This window comes from Protopterus annectens, chromosome 3.part1 (assembly GCF_019279795.1).
Source record: "Protopterus annectens isolate FY-2018-M chromosome 3.part1, PAN1.0, whole genome shotgun sequence".
NCBI lineage: Eukaryota > Metazoa > Chordata > Ceratodontiformes > Protopteridae > Protopterus > Protopterus annectens.
This window is the reverse complement of record NC_056732.1, coordinates 327,046,941-327,069,194: the sequence shown is the minus strand read 5'-3', so window position 1 is coordinate 327,069,194 and position 22,254 is coordinate 327,046,941. Positions and strand designations below refer to the sequence as shown.

The 22,254-nt window shown below is 40.8% G+C and overlaps 1 protein-coding gene across 1 annotated transcript in view; it reads left to right on the top strand.

Moving 5' to 3' along the window:
* Positions 1–22,254, top strand: part of ANKRD28 (ankyrin repeat domain 28) — a gene marked incomplete in the record, with an annotated part of 2,819,689 nt that overhangs the window by 1,963,500 nt on the left and 833,935 nt on the right. The window contains 1 exon segment of the mRNA XM_044066773.1: positions 6,287–6,427. Within this exon segment, the coding sequence (XP_043922708.1) occupies positions 6,287–6,427 (141 nt within the window).

Sequence of the window (22,254 nt, the reverse complement as noted above, 5' to 3'; positions counted from 1 at the left end):
TAAGAACAGAAAGTGTTTTACGTATGGTTACCCTTTTCCTTCCACTTCCCCCCCCTCAATGTCCTACTGAACATTAGTGACATGAAGTAAGGCAAATGCCTTTCAATTCCCCACAAGTTTAACAAAGTTAACTAAAGTCCACTTTTTTCTTATACAGCTGTATTTCACAAATGTGATTGATGCTTTACTGTCTCACATTTATTCACTAATTTCAGTGTTGCTGGTCTTCTTCCTGCTCATTTCCATCTCCAAACTCCCGATTCTTCTAGTCAACTCCTATGCTTTTGTGCGTCTCTCAAGCATTTTTCTTTGGAATAGTGAAGAATGTTTCACTGGCAGTTATGTCTGTGTGCTTTATTATCAGAAGCATAAGATGCAAAGCCTCCTTTTACTTGATGTCTCACTTTGTTGGACAGACTTTTGTATTTCTTCATTAACCTGTCCTGCATCAAAAAATTACTTTGATCCTCCAGGAAAAAATATTTCTGAAGACAGCTGGATAAAGCAGCTTGAGTCTTACAACTGCCTCTCAGCATTTCCTGATTATTGGAATAAATGTACTTATCTTCTGCTGGTGTACACTTAATAATCACACATACACAACTGTCTCCAAGTTTTAATGCGTTGGCCTTTTGCCACAGTTATGTCAGGAGTAACTCTTTCTTGGTGGTAGGTTTGCATTTATATTAATACAGGTCATGGCTGCTTTCTCATGGCTAAATTTGGAGCATACACATGGTGTCCCTTTTCAGTTAACAGTTCCTGCTGTGGACTACTAGTCCAGTTGCTTATTTGTTCCTTTATAAAATGAATACGGTCTGTTCCTCCTAGTTTCTCTAGTGCAGCAGAAAATCTCAGATTTTCCCTGTGTACTCTGTCCACTAATTCTGTCATTTTTTGAAATATCCCTTCTTGAACAGTCTTATAAATATCCCTTCTTGAACAGTCTTATACTCAGTCAGCCATTTCTTCATTTTGACCTCTGATTTTTGCAGTTTTATCAGCTCATCTGAATATCTTCTTAAAGCTTTTTATGTTTTTCCAGCCTTTCTGAATATCTTAAAGCTTCTTCTATTTTCCAGCCTTTTGATCTGATTTGATATACTCCTTTATTGTTTTAATTTATTTTAATTGGCACAGTTCACTTATTTTTTTCTCTAGTTTACTGGAAACCATGTCTTGCAGCAAAGCTGGAGCTTGAACTGCTTTGTGCTGAGCAGCTGCAGTTTTCCCAGGTAGTATTTCCCTTCACCTTTACTCATTAATTTTCTTTCAGGCTCTCAGTTTTTTTTTTCTTGCTGGCATCCAGGCAGTAACCTTATTAGCCATTAATTAAAGTTACTAAAAGTGGCAGAGTTCCTGCTCCTTCTCTCTTAGTTTTTTTTTTTCCACATTAGGAGAGGTGAAGTAAGTTCATCTGGTGATCATTGTGCAGCCGTCTTGGAAAGCCAAACATTGGATTATCTTAATAGCAGATGGACATATGAAAAAGGCAAATTTAAGTTTGAAACTTTAGTTTAAAAGGGGTAGGAACATACTGGCTATGATAGTGCATAGCTGTTATAGGAGAAATAAAGCCATAAGAAATATAATTGGGGCACTGGGAGCAATCTGATGTCCTTTTCATTCTTCCTCAACATATGGGTTATGGAGCTGACCTTGGAAATTACTTGGCTGCACATCTCAGACTTATGGATCCAACTCTCAAGCTCCTCCATCTACCTATAATGCTCCAGCTAGCCTGCAATACCTCAGATCTCATATGCCACCATCGTGCATGGATGAGGATCCTCTCTTAGAAGGTTTATTAAAATCTTCGTGCATTTGTGAGCAGTTTGTCTTCAGGATTCTTGTCAAATTAACCTCTACATCCTCCCTCTTCATCTGTTTTTTGTTCAGAGTTTCTGTCAGTAATTTCCTTTACTTCTCCTTTTTTTCTACCTTTTTGGGTAGTTCTCTTGTTGCATACCATTGTTGACATGTCTTATTTTTTTACTTTACTTTTTCCTACCCTTTTTTGGTAACTACCTCTGCCATTGTTTGGTAGTTTGTCTTTGCTGTTAAAAAAAAACAAAAAGAAAAAAACAAACAAAAAAATTCTCTTTGTCGTTACTCTGGCTGAGAAGCCAACAGGTTTTAAAAAAATGCACTTCCTCTGGGCACAAAATTCCAAATTCTGATGCTTGCAGGGAAGTGCGTTTATTGTCTAGGAGCAATCCATCTCAATAGTAATTGTACCATTTGTGCTGCTTTTAATTCTAGGACAATTGCAGATAGGACAAACAAGTTTGTCCTCAAGGGATTATGGTACTTGCGTATTGTCACAACCAGGTTCCGAACCTGGCATAATTCTTCATGTTATGACAAAAAGGTTCCAAACCTGGCATAATTCTTCATGTTATGGCGAATGGAGTCATTCTGTTTTTGCATGGGGTGTGTAAGCTACTAACTACCTTTATCTGAGATTGGGTAATCATCCTGGAAGAGGAATAAGGGTCAAAACACAATTTTCAGGCTGCACAGTTGCATGGGGCGGGTTGATAGTAATGTAGTACTTTGCAGTTACAGTCTTGTTTTCCTGAAAAAGCCAATGCCACTGTGTAAACTAAGCAATGAAAACCGTCCTTTTTACATGTTTTATTGTGTCGTACTGTATTGTGATATCAGTGAAGTATTATAAAAGTATATGAATGTACGCCAGAAAACCATTTTATTACATTTGTTTTTTTTTAACCATGCGATGCTCAGGAGTAGTTCGTATTTATACTTTTGTGCATAGCTCTCAAGGAGTCAGGGACAAATCCACAGATAATCAGGGACAGTTTTAAAATGGTAGGACTATTACTCTGAGTCATTGACAGTGTGTGAATTAATATGCATTTTTGAAGTAAAAGGAGTTTAACTGTAATTATTGTCATTGTGTGAATAAGGTGCAACAAGGATGCCACCAGTCTGAAGAAAACGACCAGCATTGTCTTCACTGGTAGCAAATAGTATGCAACAAAAGTCAACAGGATAAGTTGCCATACATCTTTTTCCCATAATATCTGGATCAGCAGTTTGTAGCCATCCATGGAAAATGGGTACTGGGAAAAGAAAAAAAAGGATAGGTTGACGCAGCTATTTTTGATTTATGTTATGTATACTTCTGTCGCCAAAGTACGCCATCCTGGAAGATGTATTTGGGCCTTATTCCTCTTCCTGGGTCCCATTGTCAGAAAGGACTAGTTAGTAGCTTACCCACCCCTTCAAAAACACAATGACTTCTTTCTGCGTAAGTTGAAGTCTCATCTCTGAATTCCATTACAGTAAAACATGCTAAATACCCACAAACTATACCAACATCACACTCCCCTCATGTGTTAGTAAACATTTTATTTTGATTTGACATGACTACTGCACTCGAGGAAAGTAACCGGGGTAAAACTACAGTGTACAAACTACTAAAATAAATCGATCCACTAATATCTCAAAACGGTACTTGGGTATTCTCGCATCCAGGTTACTAATCTGTCAGAATTCATGAAATTAAGTACAGTGAGTCGTTTGTCCATAATTTCAAGAATTATGACAGATTTGGAACCTGGTTGCAATTATATGCAAGTACCAGGATTACTACCCCCCTACTACTTCTTCCTTCTCCAGTGTTCAGACCCCCAGCAAACATTCCAAAACTCTTTCAGAGTCTAGAACTAGGTCCCCTCCTAGATCTAAGACACCTTCTACCTCTGTGACTTCGAACCTCCTCAAAAAATTTGAAGATCGTTCGATCCAAAAAGGAAAACATCAGATCCTAAGCCCTTGGATCTAATAATTATACCAAGCAAATCTCTTGACACAACCTTCAGATCAAAAAACCTTAGATCCTACCTTTGATGTTTCAAAGACTTCCAAAACTCACCCTCCCGTGTTCATGATTGATCTGGTGTCTCTTCCCTCCCCTTCTGCAAACCATCTCAAGGAAACACTGTAGGCCATAATCCACTACCATGTCTGTCAGGTTCTTAAGAAGCCTCCTTGAGGCTGAAGTGGATAGGATGATGAGGAAGTTCTTCAGAGGTGAGATTCAGGTGTGGGTTATTCCATCTTCTTCTCCCATTGGAACCGTAAGCCTCCCTTCCACTTTCCTGTATAGTAATATCTCCTTCTCCAATCCGTCCCTTGGTTTCGGAGCCCTCAAATCCAAAAGTCATGAGAGAATCGGTGTTGGAGTAGAAAAGTGTTATATTTTCAATTCTGACAGTTTACTTAATTGATTCTGCTCTTATCCCCTTTGATCAGGATGGGTCTCTGATCCAAAGCATTGGTCTTGGATTGTGGAGCTGTGGTCTACTCCAGCATTGTCAGGTACGTCATTGCCCCTCAGAGCCTTGGCACTAGATAGCTTGGGTTCAGTTCCCTCCTCGAGGCACAGATCAGGACAGGGTCAGGCCTTGTCTGCTTCAGAAGTTTTGGCTCTGAGGCAACTAACCACAACTTTTCTACCTTTGAGGTAGTGGAGAGAGTTTTCTCTTGATCAAGAGATCCAGTCTGTGCATATCCCCCTACTCCCTTAATCTCCAAATTTCTCCAGAAAGCATCTCAATTAAAGAGCAGTCATTCTCATTGCCCCTTATTGGCCTCATGAGATTTGACTCCCCTTCCTTTGGCCTCAACTAGTTTGCCCACCATGGATTCTGGATCCAATTCCACACCTCTTGTCTCACCTAACAGACATGATTCACCTGGACATTTTAGGCCTAAAGTTGACAGCATGGTTTCTCCACTTCCGTTGATAGCCAGGCAACCTAAACTGTCTCCCCCTGTCTATCGTGTACTTTTATCTTTCCATAAAGCTTCCACTAGAAAGACTTACAAAATTAAATGGAAGAGATTTGTTTGCTTGGTGCAGCAAAAAGACGTTGACCCTTTTTCAGCACCAGTACATAATGTTTTTGAGTTCTTGACTTCAGTCTTTAATGAAGGGGTTGCCATTTCAAAACTTGACAAATACTACCTTAGCCTTCCCAAAACTTTGTAAGCCCTTTGTAAAGAGTACCCTTCTTCTGAGATCACCTTTTAACAACCCAACTCTTCCATGGGATTTAAATGTAGTATTACAAGTTTTGACTTGGTCTTCTTTTGAACCAGCAGCAAAATGTGAGCTAAAGGTTTTAACCTGGAAAACTATCTTCTTGGTGGCTGTAACCTCTGCTCGAAGACTTTATGAACTTCAAGCCTTGACTTCTAAATCCTCCTTATTTAATATTCCATAGAGACAGAGTAGCAGTATGAACCAGTCCTTCCTTTCTTCCTAAGGTGGTGTCAGAATCCAACATCAATCAGTCCATTAATCTTCCAGTTTTCTTTCCAAAATTCACAAAGATGAATACGTTACATGTGTTGGGCGTTTGCAGACAGTTACGTTTCTATTTGCATAGAACAAAGAATTTCAGAAAAACAGATCAATTATTTGTTTCTTTTGTGGAATGAAATTGGGCAAGCCATTTGCAAAAGTAACTTTAGCCAAATGTCCAGCTGACTGCATTTCCTTTCTCTGTAACAAATTTAGCCTGTCTTTGCCAAATTCTTTGGGAGCCAACTCAGCCAGGTCCATGGCAATATCATCAGTATTTTTATGTAGGTCTTCCATAGATGATATCTCTGCTGCTGCTGCAACTTGGGCTAATCCTCATACTTTTATTACTCTCATTACAAATTGGATCTGGTCTTGAGGGGAAGAGCAGCCTTTGGCTCAACATTACTTAGGAATATCCTTCCTTAGAGTCCTTCTGGGAATCCAGGTATCTGGAGACTCTGTCCCAATTGTTGAGGAATGAAAGTAAATTGACAACATGTACTCACTATAACGTTCCATCTGTGTTATCCATTTTCATTCTTCCTTAACTCCACTCCCGCCAACCCCCCCTACCTTTTTAGCTATTAACTTCAGGAAGAGTGAGATGGTTATAAAGGTCCAATGTTCCTTTGGTTAAGCTCCAAATATTGGTTCCTCATGCAAATTTTTTTATCTAAAACTATCAGTCCGCAAATAAGATCTGAGGTATGTTAGGGGACATAGCATTATAGCATTATGGGTAAAGGAGAAGCTTGAGAGTTCTAGTGGCCACAAGCTGTAAAAAAATCAACTGAGTCTGATCCGAACCCAATTGGTGAGAAAGAATGAAAATGGACAACACAAATGGAACGTTATGGTGAGTACATGACTTATTTTTTCTCTGCACCATAATAGACTTGGGAATTATAGTCGCTCATTATTTTTTCTTTCTTTGCTTTTTTATTTCAGGACTCCATTGCACTATGCTGCTGCCAACTGTAACTACCAGTGCCTGTTTGCTCTTGTGGGTTCTGGAGCTAGCGTGAATGACCTTGATGAAAGAGGTTGCACACCACTCCATTATGCAGCTGCTTCTGACACAGACGGCAAGTAAGTAGATATCTGCTGGTACCACTTAATAAAAATATACCAGAAGTTAACTGGGATAGTTAGATTAACTTCCTGCAGCATAAATTATTGATATTCATGGTGTTCAGGTGTATGACTTATTTTTTTGAAGACTACTGCTTGCTACATCGGTATATGAAAATGGTGTTCTTGAACTCCATAGTGGTCATTCAAAATCCTGTACTTTCATTAGAAAAGTGAATATGGTAGAAGTGATACAAGGACTTGCATTCCATCTCCTTTTGTGTGGTACACTTCACTATGAGTCGCATGCTGATGGTGTATTTGCTGTTCAGTTACTGTTGTCTTTTAGCAGATTTAAAGATTTCTTTCTGCAGCTTCAGCATCCCAGGTTTGGAAATTGAGACTGATCACTGGTACAGCATCTGGTTAAGGACAGATGCTGTATACAGGGAAGGCTTTCCTCCCCTAGGGAAAGGACTTGGCTTATTGTATGCTGTAGGAAGCCTCCCTTTCAGAAGCTAAATTGTTCAGCGGCATGCAAGTGTTAATTTTTCAGACAGTAAAATACCAGGTCTTTCTGTAAAGAGGGAGAAAAATAAGCGTCCCCAGTATGATGTTCCCCAGGTTAGGATACAAGCAATTTTACTTGTTGCATCGGAACTTGCTTTTAGGACTCACTTTGTGGTTTGTCTTCCTGAGGCAACTAATGAGATTGAGAAAGAGGCTAGCTTGCATTGAAAGTCTTAAGGGAACAATAATACACCACAGAAAACATACAAAATTTAAAAATGGGCATACTTGTTGCATTTAACTTTTTTTTTTTTTTTACTAAAATGCGGAAATGTTTTTATGTATTCCAATTTTACTGCATCCTAGTCATGCTGACTGACTTTGGGCCATATCTGAATAGAGAGAGAAATCCAGGGAAGAAATTAGGATGGAGACCATGGTAGGTTAGTTGTATAGGTTCATTCCACTGAGTTTCTCTTTTTAGATAGACTTTTTTTTTTTTGAACTTCAGAGCAATGGCCCGAGTATGGAAGGAGTTTGGGGAGTCTCTGGAGAATGACTTTCATACAGTGTTAAAAGATTTTTCAGTAAACTGTCCAGAGTCTTGAGAGAGGGACAGGCTTTCCTCAGCATGAGTGAAGAACCTCTGAACTTCACTAGAAACCTTAAGAGGCGGAAGAAGCATTTTGGAGAACTTCCAAGTCCAGTGGATATGCCTTCTTCTGAGCTGGCATTACCAAAAGCAGATTGATGAAGTTGGTGTGTGTGTTAGTTGATGAGGTTATTATACTTGATTAAGCATTTCTAATGTAGCAAGGCAGATTGAGTGGATGAGTTTCAGCAGTCAGTGTAAAGGGACTGGACTTTGCTGCTGTGGTTAACCCTTCTCCCCCTTTTTAGTGTTCCATGAAAGGCTGGGACAGTGTTCTCCATTTTTAAAAAGTGGTGCAGGTGGGTGTTTTGCTTTTACAGAGGTATCACACTCCTCAGTTACCTTCAGAAAGCATGTGCCAAGATGCTAGTAACAAGACTTCATCTAACAGTTGAGCCTTTGCTTTAGGAGGAGCAGTGCAGATTCTGTGTTGGAGTGGAACAGTGGGTTATCTTTTTGTCCTTGAAGAGATATTGGTGTGATCATGGGTGTTTGACAGTGTGGTCTGCACGTAATCTTTGAACTTGTAGAACACATCTGACCAGATAACAGGAAATGTCTTGTGAGAAGTGCAACAACAGTATTGGGCCCCAGGGCCATTGCTGTGTGCCATTTTGTTATTGTATTTGAAGAGAGAGTTGTGTTTGTGTGAACAGTAGTATATAAACGATATGCAGGTTGAGTGCTGGACCCTGGCAAGAGTGCATCTTGTTTCCTTTCCTGTTTGTGATTTTTTGAGCATGAGATCAAGAAGCAACCAGTATTTGGTGAACATTGAGTGTGAAGGAGAGAGGACTAATTCTTAGTTCATAGGTAAGTACTAGGTTATCTGCCTGAGGGCATCTATAAGCCTAGCTAGAATGTGTTGGCTTTCGCCGCCCCCCTTAGATTAGTTCCCTGTGCCTCGGTCCAGCAGAGCCATTAGTTCCCTGTGCCTCTGTCCAGCAGAGCCACTGCAATGATCCTCGGGGTAAATTTTCTGTTTCCCATCCACTCGTCATGGTTACTTTGAAGAGTGTTAGTGAGGGGCTCTGCCTAATGTAGATTGGAATCCTGTTCCAAAGCATGGGGAGTCTCTGGGACAGGAATCTATCCCTCTAGCACATCCTATTTATCGTTGTGGTGAGGTTTAGATCCCTAGAGCCTGTGACTCTTGGGGATTTGTTTTTTTTTAGGTGGAGCATGTCCATCAGTTCTGGGATGGACATGGCCTTGTATGTCAGGCAGAGATCACCTCTGAGTAAGCGGTATGCACCCGAGTACAGCTGGAGTTTCTTCAGTTGGGCTGCATAGGGCATATGTTTGAGGCCAGTAATCCTCTTGGTGAGGTACTTCTGTGGTCTTTCCAGCTGTTGCAAGTGTCTTGTAAGGTACATCCCAAATGGTGCGTTGTACTCTATGATGGGTCTGATGAGTAGAGGGGCACAATAACCTCTTTTGTTCTAGATGCGAACCCTTTTGTGATTAGATTAGGTTTGTAGATGATAATGATGATGCCACTTCACCTCAAGTAACTGTGATCTCCAGCTTGCAGTGAAGTGCTTGCTGCCGAGTGTGAAGCAGTAGGGGTGAAAATCAGCACATCCAACTCGGAAATCGTTGCTTTTTCCCCAGGAAAAAAATGGATTGTATTCTGAGGGTAATGAGATTGCATACTTCTCTCGTAAGAGTTTACATATCTTATGGTCTTGTTAATGAATGAGGATTTAGAGAATTGAGAGACTGACCAGCAGGTGGGTGCACTGGAAGTATTATTGTGATATCGGCAAAATTGCTCATCCGACTATGATCACAGTTTGCATGCTAGCATTTTTTATATGCAGAAGTTTGCATTTCCAGGTTAGTATTTCTCTGTCTACTCTCCTGAAATTTTTGCCAAGGGAGTCACAGACTTAAACCAGCAGCACCATTTGCCTGTGACTAAGGGATACTTGCCCACTTCTAGTATAGTTGCTTGTATATAGTATACCATTCAGTCCCTTGCTCAGTGCCAGCATTGTTGATTATACACCCCCCCCCCCACCATGATGGAAATGAACATCCATCGTAATGTACTAGCACATCTGGCTCTACTGATAAGTTAGAAAAATACCAAAGAACACAAAGCACTGGAACAAAATAAAAATGAAACCACGCAGAAAGAAGGCAATAATGTTTAATGAAGCTTCCTGGTACCTCTGCCCATGGCCTTCAAGGGAATGAATTGCAGCAGCACAAAACTGTACTTTAAAACCATCCTAATTGATTATCCAATTACATTAAATTTAATACTTAAATAATTATTTTACTATAATGTTCAAAGCAAAGGTGGAATTATGAAATCGTAATCTTGTGGGAACATGCTTAATTGTCTAAATGTCTTTTAAGTGGATTTGTTAATTAGTTAATTATTTTGTTCCAGTGCTTTGTGCTCTTTATATTTTTTCCTGTGTATTTGTCTACTGATAAGTTAGTCTTTACTTTTTCTAAAAACAGATTGTGGAGAGTAAGTACTCCATGGATTTCCAAAACTACTGCTTTATGGAGAAGATTGTGGATCCATGGAATGGACTACCAGAATGAGTGATATGGAAAAGAATTCAGGTAGGCATTCAAGAGGGAACAGACCACATGGAGAAAAACTGAGAGACTTTAGGGCTGGTGGAGAGAGAGAATGCTAAATGCATTTTTAAGAGGAAACTAGATAAGCTAATTATCTCCTTTTGTTAAATTTGATAACTTTTCAGATTAGTAACATTGTATTACATAATGACAGCAGATGTTTAACTGTGACTTTCTACCTATCATTTAGTAGGGTTTTACTGTAGGATTTCTAAGATAACATTGTGACTAAAAGAATAGTATTCCCTGTTTGCACCAGTTTGTGATTTTTTTTTTACTGTTTCTTCTGTAAATTGGAGCCCATGTGTCTTTTTTTGTGTCAAGGTTGTTGCAGATGTTCATCATTAGAACACTGCCACAGTAGCCTTAAGCTATATGGAACATCCTACCAATGATCGGACCCACCATTCAGGTTCCAAAGCTTTAGGGCACCTTCCACATGACCTAGCCATTGTATTGCATGGGGGAAGAAGGATACAGTCAGTAGTTAGGATGACAAAACTTCAGATATTTCTTGCCACTGAAGAGCATGCTCATCTGCAGACTTCCGGAGGTTTAACGTCGAGTAGCACATCATCTATGCTGGGGAGGTGAGTTCTCTGGTGGGTGACTACCTTCCACAATTTCTCTGTAGGAATTGCCTTCATTTTATTATCAAAGCAAATTTTAAGTTTCTTCTGAGCTGTTTAAGTGGTTGTCACTCCGGTTTTACCTCAGAGGTCTGATATGTTGACTTACGGATGTCCTGACTGAATCACTGTTGCAGTATTCATAACATATGTCTATTATTTGGGGAGTACATTAGTACCTGACTGACATCTGGCCAAGGTACCAAAGCTTTACCTTCCAAGGACATACATCCAGATAATCTGAGCTCATCTTCGTAGGGGTATAAAGTTGGACGTGTGTCCAAGACTCTCAGTCTGTCTTGCTGCCAATCCAAACACAGGTCGTTGCACCAGAGGGACTGTGATCATTTGATCGCTTGATGCCATTGCTTTGCTTGTTGGATGGATAAGTGCCCTATTGAGGATCTCACATTTCTAAACCTTTGACTTTTTTCAGCTAGGAGGGGTAACTGTGAGTGTGGTAGACAAATTCCCTAAAAAGACTAAGTGCCTGTTCTGTGAAAATGACTATAAAACTTGCTCCATCTGTCAGTCATTTATTCCTAAAACCCTCTGGTCTAAGCTATCCCCATGTAATAACTTTCCTTGAGACCTAACACTTAAAATGCTTGGCCCACTCCACCATGTAGGAAGGCCTGGATGTCAGCCTCCTGCCCAAGAAAGAAAACTTAAAAGACCTAGAAAGGATTCACCTTCCATTGTCTCAGAATTGGACTTACCTGCTGAGGTGGTCGAATCAGCGGTATGCCAGTTGTCTTCGCATGACCCCCTATACCGTGATCCTGCCAGTGGCCAGTATGGCTCCTGAGGCCTTACTGATAAATGAATCTTCTGATGAACCACACTTCATTATTTCAGAGGGCCCTTGTGGAGTACCTCAGATCTTTTTGCAAGAAGAGAGTCCCTGTACTCTGCACCAAGCCCTAAACTGCAACAGGTAGACATTATCCCTAAGAAGAAAAAAAAACAAAAACATAAGCATATGATGTCCCCTTCAGCATCCAGAGAGTAAGAATGGATTGATTTTTCTCCATGGTTGTTCAAGACCTCTGAAGCCTCCTTCCTTTGTGACCCAGCCTTCTCAGGCCACACCACAGAAACAGCCTTTGGATCCTTCCTTCTCTGACAAGGAACCAGGGGGGATACTGACCACTTTCTTGACTATTCTTCCCAGTTACACTCTCCTGAACAGATATCCTTAGATGAGGGAGAGACTGCCTCCAGATTCCCCTTTGGAAGAGGCCTCCTTTGGAGAAACCTTGCAGTGGTGAATCACTTAGAATGGTAATCTAAACAGCTGTCTGAGGTGCAAAAGAGATACTAGAACTTACTACAGCTGGGCATGCCCCCCCCCCCGAGTAATAGATGCTTACCTGGATGTATTTTCAGGCCAACTCTTGTACCCCTGATTCTCAACCTCCTGCTCCAAAAAGGCCAGGCAGGTTCTACAAAGTTCCTGATGAACTAAAATAGCTGTATAAAACCTGTGTGGTAAACCCAGAGATAGTATCTCTGCCCTTGGACAAACTTTCCAAGCTGTTTCCTAGCACTAATTTACTCCCCAAATAATAGACAGTTGAGCAATGGACAGGTGTGTTAAGAAAGTGTATACTTCCTCCACTTTGACTTTCAGAGCATTTAACTACCAAACTCGAATGACGAAATACTTGCTGTCTGTGCTACAGTCCTTAAGTACAACCATCACAAAGCCCCAGACACATGAATCAAAACAGCAGATGCAGTCTGTAGTGGCCCAGGCTTCGCAAATAGCCAGGCACAGTATAAAATGCAGCTGTGATGCTGTAGATGCCTCTTCCAGGGCAGCTGCTTTTGTCTCAATAATCAGGTGGCATGCCTGGTTGCAAGGCCAACCTATTCCACACAATTTCAAGTCTAAAATTCTGTATTCCCCATTGGATAAAAACCTACTTGGCTCAAAAGCTGCTAGTTTTTTCAAGTCTTTGCAGGAACAAGGCAAGACAATTAAAGATTTCTGTCAGATTCTTCTTTCTGCAGCTTCCAGTTACCACAGAAGTTATCAAGCAAAATCTACCTCCTTTGCCAAGAGATATCCTAAAATGCCTAATAGGCAAAGGAAAAGTCCTAAAAAAAGATTCAAAAAAAAAAAAAAAAAAATCTCCAAGGGATACTCCTGGGAGTCCTCAATTTTGGTAGTAGGCTTCTCTTACTATAATCCACCCGCCCCCCACTCCCATCTCAAAAAGACTGTCATTTTCCCATTCTGGAAAGCAGTAACCTCAGACAAATGAGTCTTAAGCATCATTAAGGGGGGTTGTGCTATGTCTTAGGAAATCAGCATATCTCTTGTGGGAATATCCCCACCTCCTCCCAACCAGATACACATGCTAGACTCTGTCATACAAGATTTACTGGCTCAGGGAAGCATAGAAGATGTCCCCCTCAATCTTTTTAGGGAATTGATTTTACTCAGATGTTTCTTGTCTTAAGAAAAAAAGGCCAGTGGAGACCTGTTCTGGACCTCTCCCAGTTAAACACCTTCTTGAGAGTTTCCTCTTTCAGAATGCTATCTTTACAAACTCTTCTACCCTTCCTGCTTCCTCAGGCCTTCCTGGAATACTTAGACCTAAAGGATGCTTATCTGCATATTCCCGTCCGTTCTTCTTGCAGTAAATTTCTTGGGTTCTTTACTGAATCATCACATTTTCAGTTAACTGTTTTGCCTTTTGGTCTTTCTACAGCTCTAAGGGTTTTCACAAAGTGTCTGGCTCCCATAATGGCTTTCTGCTGCACTTAGGGCATACAAATTGTCCCTTACCTGGATGACCTCCTAGTCCAAGCTTTGTCCAGGGATACCCTCCTCAACTGTCTTGATTACACTGTACGATATTTGACCCTCCTGGGGTTCGCCATCAATTACCAAACGTCCCAGCTCAATCCCACCCAGCAGTTGACCTTTCTGGGAATGCAGCCTGGACAATTTCACCACGCATGCCTCTGTTCTTCAGGAGCAGGTCACCTCCCTATCCACCAAGTTCTTAATGGTTTCCAGAGAGAATCATTGCTGAGCCAGACTAGCCCGCAGGGCTCTGAGACTCATGACTGCCATAGTCCCTATGCTGCCCTTCACCAAACTACAGATGGGAAGAATACAGTGGTATCTGAAGTCAAGTGTGGTCCCAGCACACACACCCTTTTGAAACCTACATTCCTCTTCCTTCCTTGCATCAAGAAGGAGCTCCTTTGGTAGAGCAACCAGATTGCTCTCAACCCAGGTCTTTCCTTCACTCCAACCCTATGCAACCTAGTCCTGTTTACAGATTCCTCTGACAGGGCATGGGAGGGGGCTTGGACAGGAGACCGCAGAGTTCAGTGTACTAAAAGAATACATCAACATAAAGGAAATGAGGGCAGTCCTACAAGCCCTACAGATCTTTTTGCATCTTTGGAAACCAGGCACTCTGCTGTTGTACACAGACAATACCACAATTATATGGTACATCAACAAGCAGACAGGCACAAGATTCTAGCCCCTGTGCAGGCTGGTCTCTCAGCTGAGTCTTACACTTATTGCAATGTATACCTCCTCTCAGCAGAACGTATTGGCAGACTCTGTTTAAGCAGGGACATGGAGGACCCTCATGAGAGGTTTTCATATCCATCATTCACAGGTGGGGGACTGTCCAGACAAACCTGTTTGCTTCTCCCAAGCATCACCTACTGCCTTTTTTCTGCACAAGGAGCTCATCCCCTCTAGCTTGGAGGGCAGAGGCTTTTTCCTTCCAGTAGATGGGGAAGTTTCTTTATGCATATCCCTCTCTGCCTCTGTTCTCAAGTCTCCTACTCAAGGCCCAGAAGGACTCTACAAAACTCTTGCTTCTGGCACCTTTCTGGCTAGTACAGCACTGTTTCTCACTCCTGTTTTACCTATCAAAGAGAAATTACTAGAGAGTCCCTCCACAGCCAGATCTGATCACTCAACAGAAAGGCAGCTCGTTCATCCCAACCTGACCTCACTCATTGCATCTGTCTGGATGATAGGATTTTAATCCCTACAAGCGACACCTTCTCTGAAGAGGTTGTTTGAGTCCTACAAGAAGCCAGGAAACCTAACACCAGGAGGTCTTACACAGCCAAGTGGAAGAGATTCTCACTCTGATGCCTTAAGCGCAAACTACAACCCCCCCCCCCCCCCCATTGGACATCCCCACAGTGCTCTCAATACTTGTGTGACTTATTCAATCCAGGGTTGGCCTATTCTTCTGTTAAGGCTCATTTATTGGCCATTAATGCCTATCTTTGAAGTCCTCACTAATGTCTGGGATAGATGTTAAGCCTTTTTTGAGAGGGTTTTTTTCACCAAGGAAGCCTGTCACCCCACCATGGGATCTTTTTTTGGAAAAACTCATTCCTATTTGAATTGGCTGCCTTCAATGTCTCAAATTCTGCACCTGGAAAACAGTGCTCTTCCCGTCCCTGACTTCACCCCACAGTCTCAAAAATCCATGCTGTCATGGGTATTCCACCCTTTTTCATCTTCCACAAAGATAGAGTAAGCCTTACAGCCAGTCCTTCTTTCATGCCAGAAGTGGTTAGTGAGCTAAACCACAACCAGCTAATCAGTCTGCCAACCTTCCCAAATCCCCAAAATAGGGGGGAAGGAATCTTACACTTCATAGACATTCACAGACAATTGAGGTTTTGCCTGGACAAAACTAGGTATTTCAGAAAAACAGATCAGCTGTTCATCTTCTTCATAGATGCCAGGTTAGGACAACCAGTTTCCAAACAAACTGCTGCATCCTGGATCTCAAAGGCTGTTGTCTTCTGCTACTGTCACCATGGAAAGACTTTACCCATGTGGCCAAAAGCACATTTCACTTGAGCAGCAACTTCATCAGGTGCCTTCTATATGGGGGTGTATAGCAAGTCCATTTTAGAAACAGCTACCTGCTCATCTGTCCACACCTTCTTAAAACACTCTAAGCTAGACGACAACTCCATGTCCAGGTTTGTGTTTGCTAGAACTATTCTGTCTGGCCTCTTGGACTCTGTCTTCTCCTTCACTTTAAGACTGCCAGCCTTCTCTCTCTAAAGCTCTGGGAATTGCCCATCTGTTATGAATACTGCAACAGGGACTCAGTCAAGACATAGTACAGTTGTGTAAGAACTTACCATGACAGTAGATGTCATACTGATCACTGTTGCATTATTCCTTCTGTACCGCCTTACTCCCCTTCTCTTCTTTTCTCTCTCTCTCTGTTGGCACAAATAGTCTGCCTTACACACACACACACACACACACACACACACACACACACACGTTACCCCAGGATATTACATCTGTTCTTGGAGGAGGGGGACTTGCTTACCTATTCAAACTAAACCCCTCCTAGCTGACCAGTCTCCTTCCTCAGTTTTCTTCAGGCAACTGCTGGCTTGGAGATAGTCTGAGGATCTTGCACGTATGCCTGATTGTAAACCCCTACGCAGACAAATTGAGGTCATCATCCTGATATACACCCTTGGAAAGTAAAGCTTTTGTACCCTGGCCAGACATCAGTGAGGTACAACCCATCTATTATGAAAACTGCAGCAGTGATGAGTAGGACATCTACTGTTACTGTAAGTTCTTACACAGCTGTACTTTCCCTGAGGGAGATCCCTTTTGAATGTTTATTCTCAGGAAAATAGCAGCTTTGACGTCAGTATTCATTTTACAAAGTTTGGTCTTCTAGTTTCGGATGTTTAAAACTTTTGCCTCAAAACTTTAATTTTCTGTCAGAATATTTCACTGATTTGACTAAGCTCAACTATTCAGACATCTCTTTTGGGTGGCATTTCGTCTCTGGTCTTGATGGGGATGTCCTGTGATGCTTGTACGTTTTGTAAGAAAAGTGTACTGCTTGTGCATAGCAGTTGTGTGGGAGGCTTTGGCTAGTGAATTTAGTGCTTGTCATTATCTTACTTTATCTCAAATACTCATTGTAATGCATAAGGCATCACCAGCCCTTCTAAGCCATGCTAGCCACATGTCCGATACCATTTTCAGTGGGGATTCCCCTTCCTTAATGACAATTTTTATGATGAAAAGAGTGCATTTTTTGTTGAAATGTGTTCCTAGGATCTGGTACTTTAGTGGTTGTCCCAGAGTTTTACCCCTAAAACAAAAAAATTCTGTCCAGAGGTAAACGTACTGTTTCACTTTCTGTTGTCCACTTTTCAGACCTCTTTTGTGGTTGACAGCCCTGGTTTCCTGTGGGGATTCCTTTGTTTATTATCATTTTTGGTGTAAGAGTGTTATTTAAGCAGTAACCATGACTGGAAGTATCTCAGAATTCAAGATTCTAAGTTCTCTATTACTCTAATCTTTCTTCATAGATGCAGCAGACTTTGGTGGGCAGCTGTGCCCTAGAGAATGAAAAATACAGGACATCTGGAACTAACAAGTTAATTTAAAGCACATATATGTTCACAGAGTATGGTTTTAATAAAATGTTTCAGTTTTTTGAACCATCTGTCTTCTCCAAACCGTCTGCTGGTGATCACAGACAACACAATGAGGTGATACATAGCTAAAGCAATTTGTCAGAGCAAAACATTGTTACAGACAAGTTGAACATGAATTGGACAGACACTCAGGAATGCTAAAGAAATTTTCTTCCAGGATTCCTTACTTATGACTGGAAATCGAATGTTCTTTCATTCCTATGGATGGGAATGGTCTTGTATAAAACTCAACCGTTTCCTCTGTTAACCAGGGTTCTTCTATATAAGGACTTCCCAAATATAATTGTGATGACTGCCTTTTAGAAAAGTCATAGTGGCTCTCCTTTTCTTTTGAATTTGGCCATGGGCACTTACCGAAAGCTTCCTCACAGGATTGACTCGCTCAAGACGTGGGTCGTTTGATACCTTACAACCTTAGATTTCATTTATTGACTCCCTGGATGTTAAAGTCTTGAAACTTTTTAGGCACATTTTTTTCTGAGGACATGCAGCATGTTTAAAAGGAGTTAAAGGGGTCCAAATGGTGAGGCAAGCAAAGGAGAGTAGTATTGCTGAAGTTGAATTCATCCTCAAGTCTTGGTGAGTACCTTCATGAGGTGGATCCTGTTTTTCCGCAAAATCTCACCCAGACTACACTGTTATATAGACTGTATTTATGTAGCATACAGTATATCATGCACAGAAGTAGGTCAAAAATGAAAAAGATAGCTGGGTGCACAAGACCCAGGATAAAAATTTCCCAGTCCCTGTAGGCACACTAGTGCCAGGACTGGAAAAACTGACAGTGTAGAATCCTCAAAATACAGAAATATTCCTACAATGGGACCAGTCCAGGCCCAGGGGGAGGATGCCCCCCCCCCTCCACTGTAGAAGGAAGGAGCAGTCCACAAAAATCACAAAAACTGATAGGCCAAAGAAGAACCATAATGACAATAGAGTGGACCACTGAGGACAAAAAATAAATGATGTATTGTTACTATTATGCAAGAAGCCTGGAATTTCCAAACACAAGATATACAAAAAGATTGAGAGAAAGTAGAGGAAAGAAAAATACTTCCACGAGAAAAACTGTCAGAAGCCTTAGATAAAAAATTGTGTTCATTTATACAACAGATTTGTGAAAAACTGTATATAGACCAAGAAACTTTGATCAGTTTGGAAAAAGAAGCATCTGAGGAAGTGCGAAAATATAAACTACAAAACCTAGAGATTTTTGAAAAGTATGAAAAAGAAAGATGGACATGGGAAAGAAAGAGATATTTGATCTGGTGCAGTATTTATGCAAAGGCAAAAGCCAAATTAATCAATATAAAGAAGGCAGCCCCAAAAATATTTGAAGAGAAATGCAGGGATAGGCATCCAAATATGGAAAATTTCACAATAAAAAAATAGTCTCACAAAGTGGAAATGTAGAGAAGAAGATTAATAAAGTCGAAGGTAAAAAAATAAAATTTGAAGTTGTGGAGTGTCTACGAAGTGAAGGATTTGGTGTAGAAGGTCTAACACAGTTTACATTATAGCATGAATGAGTGAGCCCCCAAAGTAAGGAGAAGCAGGAAGAATAGGAGACATCTGATGAAGAAATATGGACATGGGAAAGAAAGAGATATTTAATATTGTGTAATATCTATGCGGAGGAGAAAGCAAAACTAATCGATACAAAAAGAGCAGCACCAAAGACATCTGAATAGAAATGCAGGCAAAGGAATCAGGACATGGAAAACTTAACAATGCAAAAAAATAAGAAGACAGAGGAAAAGTAGAAAAGGAGAATAATAATGGAGACGTTAAAGAAATAGAAACAGAGGTTATGGAGTACCTGAGAAGTGAAGGATTTAGGGTAGAAAATCTAATTCAGAAAGCACCACAGCAGGATAGAGTAATGGGTATCCAAATTAAGGGGAAACCAGTGGACTGGGAAGAAATTGGTCAGGTGGCATATGAAGATATTTTGGAGCCTTCCACAAGAAACCAGTATAAGTGTTAACATGAAGTTGGACAGCAAGGAAGGAACAGGAAATGTTGGAAACTCTGACGCAGTCAATGTTGAAGGGTGATAGGTCATTGAGTTCCTGTGTGACAGAGCAACTGATGGCACAGGATGAAATTGAAGAGAATGTGCCACATGAAGATGCTGTCAAACTTTCTGTAGAATACACGCAGGAAATGGGAAACAAAAAATGTGCCCTCAGTTTAGAAGAAAATGAGCCAATTGAAGAGTTGCTTGAGTTAATAGAGATTGATAGACATATTGAGATCAATGAAAGAAATAGACACCAGAAGGTCAATAAAACCCAAAAAGTCAGAAGTTTGATCAAACAAATAAACACAGTAGTTAGGACTGTCCATAGAGATCCATGCGATATAACAGAAGTAAATAGAATATATTACTGTGCAGCTAAATTAATAACTGATAAAGGTAGTGAGGGAAAGGAAGGGAAGAAATCGAATACCATCATGGAAGTATAAAAAAGAGAAAACTGTAAAGCAGTTAAGACAAGAAGTGTCACTGTTAGAACTGAGTATAGAAGAGGGAACAGATCAACAAAAATACTTAGATGTGATAAAAGCAATGCGCCATATAAGAACAGCTCAGGCTCTGTCATGCACTGTCTTAAATAACAAACTAAACATCTCACCACAGGTGGAAAAACTTAGGCAATGCACAGATAAATATAAAGGAAAAGCACAAAATAAGCAATTTATTGATAACCCAAAAAGATTTAAGGATAATTGGGAAAAAAGGTAAAAGAATTGAAAGACCACAAAAAAAGAACCACCAGATATATTTTAAAGTATTTGTGAAGATCCTGTGGAACATAAAGATGCTAAATGGATAGAAGTAAAAGAAAGAATAATTAGTTTAAAAGTGCAAGTAACAGCAAGAGAGAGTGAAACAAAGTTAAGAGAAGCCTCTAATTGGAAAACCCCAGGCCCAGATGGAGTGCCTAACTTCTGATTAAAAATATTAACATCTTTGCATGAAGATTTAGCCATGAGTAAGAATTATTTATATGCGCACCCAGAACAGATACCAGCCTGGCTAACAACAGGAAAATCAATGCTCCTACTTAAGAGTGAACCTGCAAGCCACCCTAAAAATTCTAGACCAATTACTTGTCTTCCTACGACGTATAAACTGTACACTGGAATTGATGCCGAAAGAGTTTATAGTCATTTAAAAGAAAACTCAATTATGGCAATAGAACAAAAAGACAATAAAAGAAAGTCATATGGAACAAAGGATCATTTGTTATTAGTCATATTGGAGAACTGTAAAAAGAGGAAGAATCTAAGTATGGCATGGATTAACTGCAAATAAACGCATGTGATAGTATCCCACATTCATGGATAAAAGGGTGCTTAAAAATTTATAAGGTGCACCTTACACTGATCAACTACATTACAGTGACCATGAAACAGTGGCAGACCACTTTGCAATTAAGCCATGATGGAGGATAAATTATTATTCCAGGGATAAACAAATTCAAAGGAGTATATTCCAGGGTATCTCTCTGTCACCGCTGCTATTCTTCCTTGCCCTTAACCTATTAAGCTGTTTACTTAACAGCTCAGGCCATGGCTATAATTTGGCTCCTAGAAAACAACAGTGTAGAGACTTCTCATCTTCTCTTTGTTGATGATTTAAAACTGTATAGCTCATCAGATGAGGAACTGAAAGTACAACTGCAAGTTGTCAAAACTTTTTCAGATCTGGACTAATAAAATACCTTAGGAACGGCGAACCACGAGATGTAGTAAATAAAAGCAGTTTATTGCACAGTTCACAAACCGAACACACTACCCAAGGACTGTACACATACACAATTGTAAAGTCAACGTTTTTGTCTCTCCCATAAAGACTTCATCAGATGACCACATTAATCATGTTTACCATTTATATACCATCACTAGTAAAAAAAGACCAATCAAATCACATTAAAAACATGATTGAATACTTTTTATATAGGTTCATAGGTTCATACTAGGCTATCTGCCCTAGGGCATTTATAAGCCTAGCCAGAGTGTGTATGGCTTTCGCCACCCATTTTAAATTAATTTTGCTATGCCCTTTTTCGAGGTTAGTATACTGTGCCTCTGTCTGACAGTGACACAGAAGTGATACCCGGGGTAAACCTACGATCTCCCATCCACTCATCAAGATTCCTCTTGAAGAGAGTCAATGAGGGACTCTGCCTAACCTGGACTGGGATTTTATTCCAGAGTGAAGGGAGCCTCTGGGTTATGAATCTGTCCCTCCAGCATGTCCTATTTATTTCAGTGCTGAGGTTCAAGTCCCTCGAGCGTAGCTCGATGGGATTTGGATTTTCTGAGGTGCAGCATGTCCATTAATTCCGGGTTGGACATGGCTTTATACGTCAGGCACAGATCGCCTCTGAGCAGGCAGTATGCCACTGAGTAGAGCTGGAGTTTCTTTAACCGGGCAGCATACGGCATCTGTTTGAGCCCCTTGATCCTCTTGGTGAGGTACTTTTGGGGTCTTTCCAGTTGCTGCAGGTGTCTGGTAAGGTACATCCCAAAAGGGGCATTGTACTCAATTATGGGCCTGATGAGGGATGAGTAAAGAGGCACGATGATCTCCCCTGATCTAGATGTGAATCCCTTCATGATTAGGTGGGCTATATAAAATGTTTTTCTAACCACTTTGGCCACGTGGTTGTCAAATGAGAGATTGCTATCAACTTGGGTCCCCAGGTCCTAATTACTTCTTCTGTACTTAATGGATTACCACCTATGTGGTAATTTGTGGGCACTTTGTTTTTGCCAAAGGGGATGACTATACACTTTTTGGCGTTTAGCTTGAGGCCATGGCTCTGGCACCAGTTGTCTGTTTCTATGAGGCCCTTTTGGAGGATGCTTGTGTCGGCTGGAGAGTCTATTATGGCACCCAGTTTGCAGTCATCTGTGAACTTGGTCAGCCACAGTCCTTCCATGTTGGCCTG